The 19,878-nt window shown below is 32.1% G+C and overlaps 1 protein-coding gene across 1 annotated transcript in view; it reads right to left on the bottom strand.

Annotated features, from left to right (window-relative positions):
* LOC126746626 (huntingtin-like) overlaps window positions 1-19,878 on the bottom strand; it is a 157,491-nt gene that overhangs the window by 121,683 nt on the left and 15,930 nt on the right. Inside the window, exons 5-9 of the mRNA XM_050454956.1 lie at window positions 13,776-13,945; window positions 13,529-13,715; window positions 13,250-13,462; window positions 13,039-13,187; window positions 3,328-3,789 (exon numbers count right to left, since the gene is read on the bottom strand). Of these exons, the coding sequence (XP_050310913.1) occupies window positions 3,328-3,789; window positions 13,039-13,187; window positions 13,250-13,462; window positions 13,529-13,715; window positions 13,776-13,945 (1,181 nt within the window). The remainder of the gene's footprint in view (window positions 1-3,327; window positions 3,790-13,038; window positions 13,188-13,249; window positions 13,463-13,528; window positions 13,716-13,775; window positions 13,946-19,878) is intronic.

Raw genomic sequence — 19,878 nt, 5'->3', positions numbered from 1 at the left:
CGTGGACCAATAATATTGCCCTTAAAAGCACTTTCCAAGCACTCTCTAACCATACGGGCATTATGGGCCGGGCAACCATCCATTTGGTACCAGATCATTTGATCTTCCTAAACAACTTCTTCCAAAGCGGGTCCAATTTGATTTTGAAATAAGTCCAAATAGGTTTCAGCTGTTAGGTTATAGTCCATAAAAAAGGGTCCAATGATACAGTGGCGAAGCGTGAACTTTTTTTTCGGGTAGACAAACAATAAAAATCGTTAATTAGAAAAAAATGTGTATTCAATATAATTCACTTTAATGAAATAGAGAATGAAATATTAACTTAAAGAGAAGAATTATGTAGTGACATAAAAAAGAAAAAAATAATTACTACTAGCATAAAAAGTTAGATAGATAAAAATAAATACTACTTACAAAAAAACACAACATAGGTATAACCATAACTTATAAGTCCATAATTGCCAATATCGAACAGTCGTTTATAAATAACCACGAAAATATCCACTAAAAAAAACCTTTTCTATACACATAAAAATACTAATTATTAAGTCGTAGCCATTTGACATACCAAAGTTTGGCGTAAATAAAATATTCATTATTTCTAGACATTTTCGCTAACTATTTCCTTACACATTTACCGATTTCATTTTTTTTTGGTACCGTTGAATAGAGAATTTTACGCTCCTTACTATGATGTATCACACGATGGGGGTTCCCATTCGACATATTAAAGTGAGGTTAGCTGGAGGTGAGGAGGTGATTGACAGAACTTCAGTAAATGCATAAATGAACGTCCCCCTGTATATCTAATTTGACGTGTTTTTTTTTGTTTTTTTTAAGAAAGTTATTAAGGGTAGATCGTTTTGCAATGAAAGCACTGTATAATAATAGTAAGAATAGCGACTACGTTCTGTGTTAATTTTTTTTTAATTTTAATTCAACAATTACATGAAATAATTACGTGATAAATTAATGACAAATAACTGGATAATTTTGGGTAGACAGTGTCTACCTTGTCTACTCGTACGCTTCGCCACTGCCATGATATTGTGTCCGATAATTCCCACGAATACATTTGTTTTTTGGGGATATTGTGATATTGAGTATGAACAAAGCGATGTTCATTTTCTTGGCTCCAATATCGGCAATTCTGAACATTTGGTTCATTGTTGAGGGTACATGTACGTTCATCGGTAAAACAAATATTTCTTAAAAAATTCCTATCATTATTTGATCTTTCCATCATTTCAAAACAAAATGCCATTCTTCGCTCATCTCCTTCCTGCAGGTCTTGATGTTTTTCGAATTTATACGAATAATATTTATGTTTTTTTAAAGTGCGCAATACCGTTGTATGATGTTCATTTACTTCTTGCCCAAGAACCCTCGTACTAACCATCTTGTTTTCCTCCACACTCAGTAGAATAATAAGATCTCTGTTCTCTCTTTCTTCTGCTCTATTTTCGAAATCCTGAGTTGAACATTTACAATTATTTATTACGGTACCTTTGAACTCGAACTTATTGACAAAACGTCTAATAGTTGAAATGGACGGAATGGGCTTGGTGGGGAAATAAACTGAAAACATTTCAGATATAATGTTCCTATATCTAAGTAGTTCGGTTTCTGAAATAAAAACAATTTTCTGTAAAAATTGGAATATTTTCACATTTAAACTCCCATAAATACCTTCAGATCTTGCGCTCAATAGTAGAAGATTTACTGGAAAATGTAACGCTTGAAGATTATCGCACTTGCTGGTTCCAAATAGATGGAACACCCGGTCATTGCACTAAGGAGATGAAACGTGAGTTATTTGAGAAATTCGATGATCGCTGGCTTAGACGTTTGGGACAATGGGATTGGTCTGCGAGATCACATGAACTTACACCACTTGATTTTTACTTTTGGGGTAATTTGAAGCAAATAGTATACAAGACACCGGTAAACAGTAAACAGGACCTACGTCAATGACTTATCAATTGCATTGGTCAACAAGATATTTCTGAAATACAAGCAGCGAAAACACATACTGCAGTGCAGGATTTTGAAGTGCTTAAAAGTCAATGGCAATCATTTTGAAAATGTATTGTAAATTACTATTATAATCTTAGGATAACTATAAGTTAAAACATTCTTATGTTATGAAATAAATTGTATAAAGTTATTTTGTATTCGCACAAATTTTCTTTTATCCATTTTTTGTAAATTAGAATACATTTCGTTGGACTTTCCGCATGTTCTTGCTACAATTTTGTCACAATGTCCATGAATAATAAATAGATTCATCAAAACTTCATTTGAATAACTATTTCTTTCCATTCCAATTAATTTTTAGGTAACTATTTTGAAGAAACACCCACGTATATTACTATTATTGATCAACTAAATGTAACTGTCAAATGTCACTAGCATAGCATTGTTTGGTCATGACCTTTCATGGCCACCTAAAGCAAATATGTCAAAATATTCCGATTTTTACAGAAACTTGCTTTTATTTCAGAAACCGAACTACTTAGATATAAGAACATGATACCTCGTTAGAAAGAGATTTCAATTTTCCATTAGAATATGTTATAATTTATGAGGTGTAAAAAAGGAATGTGAAAAATGCATTTTTCACAATTTTTGTATCTAGCGGTAAAATCACTAATTTTAACGAACCCTGTACAATGTAGAACAAATATATACTTATATATACTCCCGTAAATTACGTTTATAATTTCAATTTTCTGCGCGTACCAGTGCCGCGGTAATAGATATTTATTTGGAGCTATGTTTTGGTCAAAAAATAAAAAGAAAATAATTAATTTCTCGAAAACCACTAAAAATTGCTATAGGAACACCTTATTACGAAAATATTCATAAAGCGATAGCGGATCAGAAAATAAAATAATATATAGGGTATTCCGTTTAAAATAACAAAGTTGCTACTACTTTTTGATATAAGCGGCAAAGCTGTATCGCTAAAAATATTTTTAAATGTTAGATCATTAGCTAAAACTCATGATGCCAAATTTTCAAAAAAATTGTATTTTCCGTTCTCCGTAAACGTCTAAGGTACCATCAACCATCAATCACCCCGTATAGACATATTTCTAGTAATTGACTTGAGATATTCAAATTAATTAAAAATATAAAATTGAAAATACAATTTATTCAAAAAATTACTACCTAGTGGTAGTTAGATATCCGAATTATCTAAATTATTTATCGAATAGGTAATTTGAGTTTCACACCAAAGGTTCCAACAATACGACTTAGTTACCAACTTGAACATCAACACTGTAAGTAAATCTAAATAAAGTATTGATAAAAATGACTTACCGTTAGCCAAATTCTAACAAAAAAGTCAATGTCGTATGGCACAAACATATTCTGCTTCATTATTTTTTTACCATGCTCCTCTAAAACAGTAGCCCATAAATGAAAATTTAAATGTGTTTTCTTCAATATTGCCACCACCACGTCCGAAGCTACACATCTTGCTATGCCTCTCAATTGTGGATCTGGGTGGTCAGCCAGGACCATAAGGTCAGTTATTCTCTGGGAGCTGACGCGGCTATTATTTGGTGAATAGTTTTTGTCTAAATAAGTAAAAAAACCATAAGGATATAATTTGAAGATTGAAGACAGACAAGTCAAGGCTGAAGATTTAACTGATACCCTGACGGTTTTATCGCTGATGTATTTGTTCGGAATTCCTGAAAGAAGAAATAGCTTTGATAGAAGCCTCGTGCAGTAAAGAAGGGGGACAGATTTATCTAGATAATCGCCGATATCGATGTCCTACGAAAAAAAATTGAATTAGTAACACATATAAATAGGGAAGTTTAATAATTGTTATACTTTATTTCAGAAGTGTATAGAGCAATAAACTGGGGAATTCCGTTCATAGGCGCAGGTACTTATAATATTTATGAATTTAATTTTCACGGATTAAATGCCTTTATTTTGAAAGAGATTAAATACTAAATAAATACTTTTAATCCTTTTGTATAGGTACCTATCTTTTAACGCTTTGTAACATGCAAAAATGGGGTCAGGTAATATATACAGACTATAAATACTTTTAAATCATATTTTAAACGGTAGTAGTCACTGCTACGCTGTAGTGTAATCACAATATTATTATCCCAATATTTAAAAAATGGAGGTATTCAGTCCAACGAAAAGATGTACTAAAAATTCTCCACTATCGCTGAATGAAAAAGTTATTATTTTAAATGTACATGATTGCATAAAACACGATTACCCTAGTTTTACTGTGCAAGAAATTGTTGAAAAATGTTCTCGAATGAGTGGAATTGGAAAGTCCACCATTTTCAAATTGTTGCGGGAAAGAAAAGTAGCAGGTCAAGTGGAATCTACCAAGCAAAAGCCAGGACGACCTACAAAAGTCCTTGATGAAAATGCCAAATGTATAATTCGAAGAAAAGTTCACTCTTTTTATTTTAAAAAGGAAATACCCACCCTAGACAAAATTTTAATGGAGCTTTGCCGAGATGACAGTATTCCGTTGATAAGTAGAAAACTTTTATGGAAAACTTTAAAAAATATGGATTTTGCCTGGGAAAAGCATAACCGCGAAGCACTTTTACTGGAGAGCGACGAAATTGTTTGTTGGAGACGACAATACTTGAGAAGTATCAAGCAGTACCGCAGGGAGCAAAAGAAAGTTTTTTATCTTGATGAGACGTGGATTAACGAAGGTTATATAGTCCAAAAAATGTGGCAAGACAAAAATATAACCAGTGCTCGCCAAGCTTTCATAGAAGGCCTGTCTACGGGTATTAAAGTACCTTCGGGAAAAGGAAAAAGACTTATAATCACACATATTGGAAGCGAAGAGGGATTTTTAAAAGAAGGTCTGCTAACCTTTGAGTCGACTCGCACAGGAGATTACCATGAAGACATGAACTCAGACGTTTTCGAGGACTATTTTGGTGAAATGATAAAATTTCTTCCGGCTAATTCGGTGGTGGTTATGGATAACGCAAGCTATCATTCACGGCGAATAGAGAAGACGCCAACTTCAAGTTGGAGAAAGCAAGAAATTATCGATTGGCTGACTGCAAAAGGTATTGCGTTTGAAGCAAATTTGATAAAAAAAGAACTGCTGGCAATAGCAAACTTACACAAAACTCGTTTCATGAAATACGCCGTGGAAGATATAGCCGAAAAATATAATATAACTGTACTGCGCTTACCGCCATATCATTGCGAACTAAATCCTATAGAACTGATATGGGCGCAGGTAAAAGGATTTGTAGCAAGACAAAACACGACTTTTAAAATGAAAGATGTTAAGCTACTGTTTGATCAAGCCATTACGGAAGCGACACCAGAGAATTGGCGAAAAGCAGTCCAGCATGTAATTAAGCAAGAGGACAAAATGTGGGATCTTGACAACCTCATCGATCAGACAGTCGATCCTTTAATTATAATGTCAAGAGGTGATGACAGTTCGTCAGATGACGAAGAAGACTACAATCTATTATAATTTAAAATTGTTATACACTGTTCAAAAAGTGCCAGATCCAAAAGTGACATTTTCAACTGTTTTACTCTACATATTATGTTCAATAAATTTGTGAAAAAAATATATTATTCCATTTAAACAAAAGTAACTTTCTAAAATAAAATAGCATTTAAGTACATTAATTATAAGGTAAAAAACAAGTCCCAGTTGCACGCCTTTGGCGAACCGTTTTCAATGTTTATCAGTGGGTAACAATGGGCAAAACTCATAAATTGACCCAAAACCGGGTGGCACTACCTGCAATCAACGAAAAGAAAGAATTTTACATTGAAACTAATACCCAACTAAGGTAGTGGCATAAAATATTGGTGGATCACCAGGTACCACTTTTGCATACCTAATGAGGTTTTATTGCTCTACACACTTCTGAAATAGAGTATAGCACTATTAATTTTAAACTATGGAAAACAATAGATAAGATACCTACTTAAGACTGCCCAAACAACAATTTAACGACCTTCGGTAAAGAACGCTAAACACGACAATAGGCAAGTTTTGCAGCAATTCGGTTAAAAAATAGATAATTATTAACAGATAATTAAACGTTGTATACCATTATAGAAATCCTATATAACGTTGTATAACGATGTTATATTTTAAATGTTTCTTAATATACAGGAAGAAACAAGGGCGTACCCAGGCAGTGCCGTATTTCCTTTTACGCCAATTACGCTCAGGCGTAAGGCGGCAAATTGGAAAGAATATCTATTTTATTCTTTTTATTATATATATATATTATTAAATTTAAAAAAATCGCACAAAAAATTAAACTTTTAAAAATAACATAATGAAATATCGATATTGAATGCGAGACCTTTTTATACGCCATCGCCGTGTGCCCGATTTTCTGTAGGTTTATCGTTTTTTAATTCCTATTTTTGTGCTGTGTGAAGCAAGTTTTGCAAACATTAAGTTAGCTAAATTTAACTATCATGAGTGACGGACGAAAGTGATTAAGTAGGGCGCGGTACAAAGCCATTGCTGAAGAAAAACGAAGAAAGGTTAAAGCTGTTTTAGACAAAACAAGAAACATTAAAGACTTTTTTTGAAATAAACCTTCAACCTCTAGTGAGCCTAATTCCAACCCCGTTGCTTGCTCTCTTGAGATAACTGCCGATTGTGCCGATACTAATTTACCTATACCAACTGAAAATTTGGATGAAACGATCGAAACTTATGCAGGTAAATATATGCAGGTAAACTTATGATATTAGGTAAATAGGTATATTCAATATTCCATGGCATTTATACGAATTAATTTTCATGTGGTGGAACCGTAAAAATCTAAAAAATGGATTATAGCGCAAAATGATTATTTCTAAATTAGTATTTAGTACATATACACAACAGTAAAAATTAAAAAAAAAACCCTTGTGAATATTTGCCAAATTCCCGCCAAAATTTTCGCTCGTCTCTTTTTCTGTCTCTCGTATGCCTCTTTTTGCTCCGTGGCTTGACAATCACATCACAAGACGCTTTGCAGGGTTGTGACAAGAAGTGAGTGGTATCAGTGATAAATAGGAATGACTGAATGGACGACCGCATTAAAGGTGCGTACACATTGGTAAATGTAGTTCGTTAAAAAAAAAACGCTTTAAATGTGATATTGGGTAAAAATAATTCTAAAATAACATTTATGTATTTTGTGTTAATTATGAGTTTATAGTAAATATAATTTAAAAAATAAACGATCTAAAGAGTCTCACTGCGCATCGGAGGGAAGGGACGTCCCCTTTAATTAATTAACTCAACAATAATAATTGACTCAACCCCTGATGTGTCCCATATGATCAATTATCTATTATTATTAGATATGTTATGAACGGAAATCCAGTGGAGCGTTTTATTGGGTTCTGACCAAATGTGGGACATAAGGCCGAAGATATGGAAAATGCCATTCTTTCCAAGTTGGAATTGCACAAATTGGATTTAAATCATTGTAGAGGTCAGTCTTACGACAATGCCAGTAACATGTCTGGTTGTTACAGTGGTTTACAAGCTAGGATCCTAAATCGTAACCCACAAGCAGTTACGTCCCATGTGCTGCGCATTCTTTGAATTTGGTTGGTGTCTACTCGGCAGAATGTACTAGGGAAGCATTGAAATTTTTTGATACTTTGCAGAACCTCTATACCTTTTTCTCGGCATCTACTCGTCGCTGGGAAATAATATTTACCAATTTAAAACCTGGGGCTAAAGTACCTAAACGATGTAACAAGGTGGTCCGCTCGGCATGATGCTCTGATTAGTTTGCAAGAAAATTGGAGCGATTACCTAAAAGCTTTGACAGCAAGCCGAGACAGCCACTGCCGAGAAACTAACGGTTTTGAAAATGTTTTCATGGCTTTTTTTTGGGAATCCGTATAAGAACGTATTTATAAAACGAACAAACTCCTTCAAAGCGTCAACATTAATACAGGTGACGTTACTCAACTGTTTCTGTCTCTAATAAATTTTGTTAAGTCTTTGCGAAATACCACCATGTTCGAGACTTACCTTGATAAAGCCAAAAACATTATGGAGAAAAAATATGATGATGATCTTCAAAGAAATCAAAAACGCAAAGTTTTTCCAGATAAAAAAAGAGAGGGCGGCACGGTTTTGACAAGAAGAGATCACTTAAAAATTGAAACATATTTGCCTATTCTGGACACACTTGCTATGGAACTAAAAAAAAAAGTGTGAAGCATACGAAAGTATTTTTAAAAAAAATCGTTTCTTCTTTCATCTAGAAGAAAGTACCCGAGAAGAGCTAATTGAAAGTGCTAGGTATCTACGGCAATGTTATAAGAATGACCTGGAAGACACATGCTCAATGGAATGCTTGCATTTTGCGGAGCTAATAAAAGAAGAAGCAAAAAGTGAAAAATATTCGACATGACTCGTAAGGTGAACTTCAATAATAATGTTCGGTCGTCTTTTTTTCGATAACTGTTGACTTTAGGTATAGGACATGATGCATGAAACGTACGTAGAATTTCACGCGAAATTCAAAAAGGAAAAATAAAAATGTGCTTTAATTTCAAAAAATTAAATTGATGGTCGTAATTTATTTTTGAGCAATTCTGTATATACAAACTTCACGTACAAAAATGCGCAACTTGAAATAAAAACCGACGGGTCCGAGCGTTTTTTTTTCGAACACACCCCTGAATTTTAAATGAATTTAGACATAACTTTTAGGATGCACTGTATTTACTGCGTTATGAAGCAATTTTAATTTAAATATTTTAAGTACATCTGAAAAGAAAAAAATCCTTATTAAACTCATTTGTTTAGAACAAATGTGATCTCTTCATTTGATTTCAGTCGATGGAATTTTTTTGGAGCGATCTCTATGGAATTGATCTTGAAATAAAACAATTTTTATTTTTTTAACCGAAAACCATAAGTCGAACAAAAAGAACTTCTTCAAAAGTATTCAATGCAAAATCCTACTAAAAATGAATAAAACATTTTTTTAGATCAAAAAATGCATCTTTACTACATTTGTATGATTTTTTATTCTTCTTAAAATGGGTTTAAAAATTACCATTATTAAATATTGATATGTCTTTAAGGAACACCCTATATACTTATAAAAAGTTAACGTAAGGGTGACTAAATCCTATAAGCCTTTACGGTGAAGATTAGCTATACGGTGAAGAATGTGCTCTGATCTGATTTTGTCATAAAAGTTCAAACAGTCATGATTTTTGAATTTTAATACCATGTTTAAAACAAACAATATTTTCAAATGAACTGATTTTTGTTCTTTAAATGAAAAAAACACAGATGTTTTTATTTTAATATGATATGATTTTTCTTATGCAATTCCAATCTCGACCCATAAGGATTTTTTTTTCTAGTGATATTATTTTAAGAAGAGATTATTCCATTGCACAATGGAATTTCTTTGTGGAAAAATGGAAACTTTGAAAAGCGCATTTTTTAATTTGTTTAGTAATTTTTGTACAACAAATTTTAAGTTTCTCGAGGGAGATTAACCCTTCCTATTCCACTGATTTTTTCTGTAATTTTCTATAGCTGCCAACTTAAAAAGTGGGCAGCCGAATACTATATACTAACCATATAGAATTTTGTAATTGAGTCATATATTTCTGTTATAATTCTATTTAAATTTAGAAATTGTAGATATATATGTCTGAAGTGTATATTAATAGAAATGTATATCAAATTTAGATACAAAAGCGTTATCTTTGTTACATCCCACGACTAAAAAGAAATTGGTCACCAATGGGTCCGTTTACGAGTTTAAAATAATTCGACTCTATTAGTTTTGCTTATTATATTCAATATTTATCAATTTTATTTCATTATCAGCCAGGACTATTTTACTACGTCGTCCTACGTAAAGCACTCACGATACGTCTTACGATATTTAAAAGTAGTTCATAACCTAAAAATCCTAAAAAATCCTAAAGCAAGAAAAAGTCAGTCCATTGTACAAATGTAACAACCCTAAGGAATTTAGCGACCTTCGATCAATTTCAATCCTTCCTTACTTATCCAAGATTTTAGAAAAAGTAATGGAGACTCAGATTCGCATTTTTGTAAATTCTAACAATATTTTACCCGTTAAACAATCCGGTTGTACACAGCGACATAGTTGTAAGACCACTCTTGCTGAGATCACTGATTCCATATTTAAATCATAGATTTGAATAATGCATTTGTTGCATCTGTTTAGCAATCATGTTCTTATTATGCCAGACTATTCTAACGCATTTGACACTTAAAACCATGAACTGTTGTTAACAGTACTGAAGTATATTAGATTGTCTGACATGGCATTAAGGCTAATTACACCATATTTAACAGATAGAGAGGTTTCAAAGTGCATCGGTGACTCTGTTTCAAGTAGTGTAAAAATGGTGTTCCTCAAGGAAGTATTCTGGACCCTCTCTTCTAATCTATTTACACTTGTAACATTTACAAATGTCTTCAATACTGTGATCATCATATGTATGCTGATGATAGCCAATTAATTTACAGCTTCACTGGTACTGAGGCAGCCAATTTAAAAATAAATAGTGGCTTCTAATATTTATACGAAAAGTCGACAAATATCCAGCTAAGACTTAATCCAGCCAAATCCCTAACAATTGTCTTTGCTAGTGACATTCACCGCACAAATCAACTTAACGCCAGGCTGTTAGATTGAGAGTTAGTGGTCAGGTGACTATATCTGATTGGGCAACTGTCGTCACTGGGGTTCCACAGGGTAGTGTTCTTGGGCCCATTTTATTTTTACTTTTTATTAATGACTTGCCTCTCCTGGTTAATGACAGCTACATAACACTTTTTGCCGACGATACATCAGCAGTTGTCTCGGGTACTGACTATCAGTCTATCCACTCAAAAGCCACCAAGTTTATAGCTGATATTGCGGGGTGGTGCCAGAAAAATGGTCTTTGTTTGAATAGTTTAAAAACCAATTTCATTGTTTTCACTCCGATTCGAGCTATTCAGGACCGGAGCTTAGAGAGCAGTCATCAAGTAGCCTCATCCAACAACACTCCACAAAGTCCTCGGGCATTGTAATTGATAGACATCTATCGTGGGTTCCTCAGGTGGAATCTGTGTGCAATAGATTATCCCGCAGCAGTTATGCCATCTTGCAACTTCGAGACTATGTGGATGCATATACACTTAAAAGCTTTTATTATGCCTCAGTGCATCCCACTCTATCCTATGCCTTATTAGCTTGGGGTAATTCCTCCAGTATTGGGAGAGTGCTAATAAATCAAAAGCGCATTGCTCGTACGATGTTTAGACTTTCCTTCAGAGAAACTTGCCGTGGTACTTTTAAAAAAGAAAAAATCCTAACTATAATTTATATCTACCTATATCTTGGAGTGCGCACGTTAAGTACATAAAAATCTTTCAAACTACATGAGATCTGGAGATTTTAATTTTTATGAAACTCGAAATGCAGATAAATTATACATCCCTTTTACCCGGTTGTCGCAGGTACAGGATGGTCCGGAAATTACATCTCTCAAAATTTTTAATCATCTCCCATGTAGAATAAAGGGAGCTAAGACTTCCAACTTTTAAGAGGGCTCTTAGGACCATGTTAGCTGACTGTCCTTTTTATTTGTTGACAGAGTTCTTTAACTGTAGATTTATTGACTAAATTAAGTTAAATTTGTTTCCTTTCATATCTTTGTAACTTTATACTATTTTTATTAGCATTGTAGTTTTTTATTGACAATTCCTATACATTGTTATGATGTCGATAAAAATAAATGATTTGATTGATTTGATTTGATAATGCTTTACACTTAAAAATAGAAAATGAAAAGATAACAATCAAAGATAGTGCAAAAAACTTGGGTCTAATTATAGATCATAAACTACGATTTAAAGAACACGTCACTACAAAACTTAAAATAGCCTATTCAACCCTAAAAATGCTTTATCCACACAAACATTATTTAAATTAAACAAAAAAAAAACATCCTTAGTCTTCTCTCACTTTAACTTCGAATTCAAAACGTCGAATTCAAGTTGTTCAAAACTCTGTCTAAGATTTATTTTTGGTATACGAACACGCAACAGCATTACTTATAAGCTTAAAGATATAAAATGGTTGGATATGGTAACACATAGCTACATTCAGTTTCAGTTTATTATAAAATCGCACCCCTTACTACATCTTTTAATAAAATTAAACTAAGAACTTCAGCACATCATGTAAACCTAAAACAAAGATATCGTATTGACATTCCAAGACACCATAAGGAAATTCTTAAATCATCTTTTTCCAACAATGCTGTCAAGCTGATAAATAAGTATAAAATTACTTAGTTAACACCGTCATTTAGAAATCCAATTTAGAAAAAAATGTTTGTTTAATATGTAACCTATTTAATTACACAATATGTGACGTAACACTGCATTTATAGTGTCATCTCTTCTTTTTCTTTTCTTTACGCCTTCTTTTCATTCGATCTCTCTTTTTGTTCTCTCTCTCTCTCTCTCTCTCTTTCTCCTTGTTTATTTTGTAAATAGATTCTTATATGATTAAAAAAAATTGAAAAATAAATAGTTTACTTCGTGGCTTCAACAGCCCCTACTTATTGTTAGGATACTGAAAAATAGGCCATTTAATACCGCATAATTATATTATTATTATTTCATTTACCGCAATGCAAATCTTGAATTGTTAATTGTATTAGGAATAAATAAACGTTATTATTATTATTATTATTATTATTATTATTATTATTATTATTATTATTATTATTATTATTATTATTATTATTATTATTATTATTATTATTATTATTATTATTATTATTATTATTATTATTATACTGCCGCGGAATGTGATACATATTTAGCCATAAATTTGTTACTTGGGCGGTTTATAGCAAAATTAAAAGGTTACATTTACATTTGCGCCCAAAGATCTAAAAGTACGGTACTGAATACCTTAGATCAATCAGAAAGTATTGCTAAAAAGCGTAGAATAAAATACCTAAACATACCATAAACCCTTCTTCTGCATCCAATAATTTCTCTTCACTGCCTGCAGTGCTTCCTTCTGATAACCTATCACTAAGATTATCCAGATTATTATTTACACTTAAACTTCCACCAACCATATTATAAAATTCAGGTAATTTCAAATGAGTTTCTGCAAATAGAACAGACATAAGAAAAGTTTATCTTACAAACTTCAAAACTAATGCTAGGTACCATAATATTCTTCAGTTCTATTTTTGATATTAATACTATCGCCTCTCGAGTCTTTCTTATCTAAATTCACTTTCGAATTATTGTCACTTACAACTGACAACTTTGACTCCCCTATCCAGTTAACAATATTACTGTCGATAGTTTCTGTCAATTCACATTCTGCAATAGACGTTTCTTCAGCTGAGGTAATATTAGTTGATACACTTAGTTCACCTAAAGTTCAATAATCAAGTATATTAATTGACTAACAGATATGCTAATTATTTCAATTATACGTACTTAAAGATCGCATATTGTTTATTGAAAAACTTTTTAGTATTCTGCAGCGATCAATTCCATTTGGACTTTGTAAAGTTTTAGTAAGTTCTTCAGTAGCATTTAGAAGTAAAGTATTTAAAGTATCCAATGATGCATTTATTACATTATGGTCGCTACTTGTTAAATAGTAATGACAAAGCTCAAAAATCTAAAACCAAAAATATGAGCTATAATAGTGATTTTTTGGACTGCAATATTTTAAAATTACCTGTAATAATTTGTTTACCGGAATAGGATAAACATCGATATCTTTGGAGTGGCCTAAGCCTTCGTTGGTATTTACAATGTTTTTCACTGAGGGTAATAACACTTTTAAGCAATGAAATACTCCTAGTATTAAACTGCTATTTTCGTTACTATCCACTGGTATTACTAAATCTAAAATTGTAAATTTGTATTAGATAAACACATATAACTTATGTTGAAATAGGTACAACACATTGCATATTGCAACTAGTTCAAAGAGGTCTACAAGAAAATATAAACCAGTAAAAGAACAGACAAAGTGCAAATACAAAACTTCTTTTCGTTTTGTTTTTATAATTGTTTCTTTGGTAAAAACTTGTCTTAGGTATTAGAAATGGGAATGAGAGCGACTCATTCATCATTTATCTGTGGTTCTTAACCTCTAACCATTTACTTTTTTTATATTAAATAATTTTTATTTGTATATTATTTTTATAAATTAATTTTTAATTTTTTATTAATTTTTCTCTTTTTGGTATAAAAAGGTATATTATAGTGTCTGTTATAGTGGGGTGTTATATATTTTATAGGTAAATGAGAATTTCACATTTAAACGTAAGATCATTGCATACAAGGTTCAATGAATGAATAGATTACTAGTAGAATATCAAAATGTAGACATTATCTTTTTATCTGAAACATGGCTTTCCAATACCGATGACACATTGTTGTTTCAAATTCCGGGATACCAATTTTTTAAGAAGAATCGTCAGGGTAGAGGCGGGGGCGTGGCGGCTTATGAAAGAAACAAGTATAAAAATAATATTGTTTCATTTGACTTTAATATTAATGCTCAATTGGGACTTCTTTTCTTAAAAATAAAAATCAAAAATAAAAATTATGCTTTTGGTGGTTTTTATAAGCCCGGTACTCTTAACTTTAATAGCCTATCTTTAATTCTGTTTAGGAGATTTTAATATTAATCTTTTAAATTTAAGTAAATTTAAATTTAATGTGTCTCTGATATAAAAAAAAAGGGGTCATTTGCGCAGACACCGTCTCAGATCACAGCTTGGTTTTCTGTGAGCTAAATTTAAACAGGGTACCCATAGTTCCTAAACTAATTGAGTAGAGGTGCTTTAAAAATTTTAATAACCAACTTTTTTTGCAGGATTTATATTTTGGGGTAGCATTTTATATCAAAATAATATCGATAGTAAACTAGTAATTTTTAATAATCTAATTCAAACACTTTTTAATAAACATGCTCCTTTTAAAAAAGCAAGAATTAAAAACTAAACCTAAAGCTCCTTGGCTAACATCTGAGGTACTTCTTTTCCAAAAACAACGCAATGAGGCATTAAGGAAATTCAAGGCAACAAGGGATATACAAGATTGGGAGAATTATAAATTTCTGAGAAATCATACTCTGGCTACAATTAGAAGAGAAAAAAAGAAGCACCTAAATCTGTCGTGTAACGAAAAAAATAAACGTCAGCTTTGGTCGTCATTAAAAAAGTTTAACATTTGTAGAGATAAAAATAATACCAATATCCGGAACACCTGTCTGATCCAAATCAAATTAACATCTTTTTTTCTCAATTTCTTCAAAATTCTGCGAATTGTGATGAACAAATTCAGTGTTATAATAATGGTGTATTTGATAATAGCTTAGAACATTGAAAGGCCTTTCAATGTTCTAAGGATAATAGCCTGCATTTCACACTTAATCTTGCAAGTGTTGAAGATGTAAGTGGAATTTTAAATAGTATTAAGTCTAATGCGACTGGTGTGGATCAGATTTCATCAAAAATGTTAAGGTATTGTAGCCCCTTTATTGATAAGTACATATGCCACATAATAAATTGTTGTATAGAAGCTCACTATTTCCCCGATCAATGGAAAATTTCGATTGGTAAACCCTTATCAAAAGTTGTTAGACCAGAAAATTATAACGACTTGCGCGTTATAAGTATACTTCCAGTACTTTCAAAAATATTTGAAAAGGTACTTTAGCATCAGATGGTTTGTTATTTTATTGATAATGACATTATTCCGGCTACGCAATGTGGCTTTAAGGAGAATTTTGGTACCTCTGTAGCTCTACTAAACGTTCTGGATAATATAATGGACGCTATTGATAAGCAACAGATTGCTGTTCTGGTGCTTTTAGAATTCTCTAAGGCGTTCGATACAATAAATCATGCCCTTTTACTAGATAAGCTTAAATATTATGGTTCTTCAATGGAGTCTATACAGTTAATTGAGTCTTATTTGAATAATAAATTTCAGACAATATTTACAAATAATTCTTATTCTAATCAGGCTCACATTTTGTCTGGAGTGCCCCAGGGTTCTGTCCTGGGACCTCTGCTTTTCCTTGTATATACAGCAGACATTCTTAAGTCCTTAAAAGTTTGTAAGGTGCAAGCGTTTGCTGATGATACGCAGATATATACAACTTTCAAACCTGATTATCTTAAAGAAGCGGAGATTGGTATAAACAATGACTTAGATATAATAAATCAATTATCTAAAAAACATAATTAAAAATTAAATTCCTCAAAGTCTTGTTTTATGGTTTTTGGAAATACAAATAAAACTACAGATATTAAAAGTGTAATAAATGTTCATGTGGAGGGCTCCAAGCTTTCGGTTGTTGAAACTGCCAAAAATTTGGGCATTGCGATGGACAGTAAGTTAAGATTCAGGGAGCATGTTAAAAAATTGTTCAAAAATCGTTTGCAGCTTTAAAACTCTTATATAGTAATAGATATATTCTTAATCTAAGTCTTAAACGCAGCCTATGTGAGGCCATGGTGCTCTCTTATTTTAACTACTGTGATTATGTTTATGGTTTTTGCTTAGATAATGATTGTACAATGCGCATACAAAAAATTCAAAATGCCTGTATCAGATTGGTTTATGGCATAAGTATGATCATATTTCGCAATATTTTAAAGCAATTAACTGGCTTAAAATGGACAATCGTAGAATTCTTCACTTTTCCACTTTTTTGATAAAAATCATTAGCAGCCCAAAGGCACCTGCGACTATAAGGAATAGATTGTTGTTTAGAGCAAATGTACACGAGGTAAATGTTAGAGCTAGAAATAAGTTAACCATACCGGTCCATAGGAGTGCTATGTTTCAGCGATCTTTTTCTTACAATGCTGTTCAGTGCTACAATAAAATACCTGCAGAATTTGTTGACCGTGCAGATAAATTTAGGAGGAAATATAAAATTGTTCTTATGAATATTCAAAACATTTCTCTTACTGTTTAATATGTATCAAATTTGCTGTTTTTTTATAGAAGAACAAAATTTTTTTGTGTTACATTATAATTGGGAATATTTCTTTACATATAACATGTTGTTATAATGTTGGTTTATATACTTCGAATACACCCTGATCTGGTTCAGTCGAGTAGCTATATAAAGCTAGACTGCGCCAGGTTCAGGTACTTTGTTTGTTTTTTTTACGTGTTATATGTGTATCGAATAACATGTATATGTTATTCAATACATTGTAGTTTAAATTTTGCAGAAAAAAAAATGTCTTATTCATTCCTTTGCTAGACCTCGTAGTTTAACTGCAATTTCAAGTGAAAGTAATTTTCACAGTGGATAGGAGGCGCTAGCACAGCAGGTAAGGGAGGGGAGCTCAGCTGCGTCTGTTAAACCCCTCCCCCCCCATTCATTCTATTACGTCACATTCCATCAATGATCGTTAGCATCTAGCGGAAATCTTTACATTTGCTGTCTCACTCTTGCGATCACATGTATAAAGCTTGTATAGGGCAAATCGGAATCGTATGTCGGCCATCTTGCTTGGCAACATTGACAAAAATGACGTTGTTGGCATTGACTGATGGAACAGCAGTTGTCATATCATTTTAGTGTGTTTTTCTATGCGTGCCGTAAGCGTGGGTTGGCTTTGTTTTAAGAATGTTATTTTAAATTAATTACTTTTGTTCCTAAAAATTGTCTCTTTTAATATCAGGGGTCATGTTTTTAATTGATTTGCAGCAATTCAGGTTTCCGGTAAAAAAATGTGATTTTATTTATTGTGTTATCTTTTTGTATTGTCAATTTTTAGTCTTTCATAAATTTAAATTCAATTGGTTTCAATCAATCTTTCAAATAAAATTTAATTTTTAACTTGATCATTATAAATAAATATTATAAATTGACTGGCCTCTCATTTTCATTTCAACAACCGAAAAATAGATCAAAATTTTTCTGTAAATATCCATCATGTAAGAATATGTACATTTAAAATGGTTCTGATAAACACATTCATAAAAGATTTTTTCTACTACTGTGTGTAAAGTACTCACTTTACACAATTCCCAGCGTTTATAAAGTTTCACTTTTTACCCATTAGTGCTTAATTCAAAGTTCCCATTCAATTGACAATAAAAAAGATTTAATAATTTAAAAAAAACAAATTTTAATAACCATGGTTTTCATTAAAATATGAAGGTCTAACTGAACACAATTATTCCCTCATAAAACCAAAACAACCATTCTTCAATTAATCTGTTAAAGTTAAGACTGATTGGCAACTTCTGTCGCTGCAAGGAAAACATTGCAGGTTGTGGAACACAGACCGCTGGGATTTTTATGACTAGACATTAGTGATGAGTCCACTTTACTATCCTCCTCTTTGGAAAATGTTAAGTCTGTTCAACCCTAAACGGTGCTTCAGCCAATGCATTCAGGGAACTCTGTTTGTGCAAAATCACTTACAGATTATTCTGATAAGTATTCTTTTCTCCTAGAGGCAAAACAACTTGGTACCAGAAAAATCTTGAAGCAAATACACTGCTGCAAACACGAAACTGAAAATACACTGCTGTCTATCAAAACTTCAAGAATAGGAGAAAAACAGAAAATGTGGATTCAGTTTTGGGAAACATGATATTTTGAACAACTTTCTCATAAATATAAATCATAATATTTATATTAAAACTTATTCGAAACTCACCGCAATTTTGAAAAGAAAGTTGGAAGGATATTTGTGCAACAACCTTTACTTCGGAGGAAATTAAGGAATTGATCAATGAGGCAGCAGATCATTTGGCAGCCAAAGAAAACACACATGCATTTAAGTAGTGATTGTTTCATTATTTTTTTTAAATTTAAGGTTGCATTAATTATGAGAGTTGCTGGCCCTTGCCGGAGTAATGAGTTGCGTCAATTGTAAATAACTTACGACATTAAGAATCTAAGAGTCGGGACATTTGGTAAATATTCCAAACACCAAGACTTTACTCTTTGTCTTTTTATCCAATTCTGAGCTACAGGACACACACTCAGAAGATCATCAGTTACTCTTCTTATAGGAAGAGATATAACTGCCTTAAAAAGACATGGGAGTGCAAATTAATATCCACCTGACCACAGAAGGCTACATAGATGATTTATTTTCTATTCAGTTAATGTCAATATAAGTACCAGCACATCATGAACTATTATTTATTTATTTATTTAATCACAATATCAACAGCCAAAAGCTACTTACAGATACCAACATAAATACTAAGTAATATAAAGTATACTTTTTTTTTTCCTATAAGTTAATAGGAAAAAAAACAACTAAACACTAAAGTAAAATGTACCAACTAATTCATATCTGACATTTACATAACACACGTATTAAAATAATAAGGAAACAATTATTAGAATTGCATGATTAAGAGTATTTAAAGTTAATACAAAAACAAAAAAAAACGTACGGCCACTCAAAATTCTCTTACAACAGGATAAAAAAAATAAGCGTAAGGGAAGCAGGATGTTATGTTGATTTAAGTTTATTCGTCATAAGTGTCCTAAATTGATTGAGCCTAGTCGAGTCAATATCTATATCTGAAGCATATAAATTAAAATAATAGCAGAGTTTATATATGGGTGAGTTTTTGGAGAGGTTTGTACATGTATGCTAAGTAAAACATTATAGAATTACGAGAATTTAATCTGTTATTGGCAAAGGGGAGATGATGAAGAATGTCAGGACTGAACACCGAATAAGTGTTCATTGTCGCAACCTCTAGGGGGATAAACACCAAAAACCTCCTTTGCACCCCTTCAATTAGAGTCATCCAAACGTTATATAGAAGAG

Source organism: Anthonomus grandis, chromosome 17 (assembly GCF_022605725.1).
Source record: "Anthonomus grandis grandis chromosome 17, icAntGran1.3, whole genome shotgun sequence".
NCBI classification, from domain to species: Eukaryota; Metazoa; Arthropoda; class Insecta; order Coleoptera; family Curculionidae; genus Anthonomus; species Anthonomus grandis.
The sequence above is the reverse complement of the archived record's forward strand: the minus strand, read 5'-3'. Positions and strand labels throughout refer to the sequence as shown.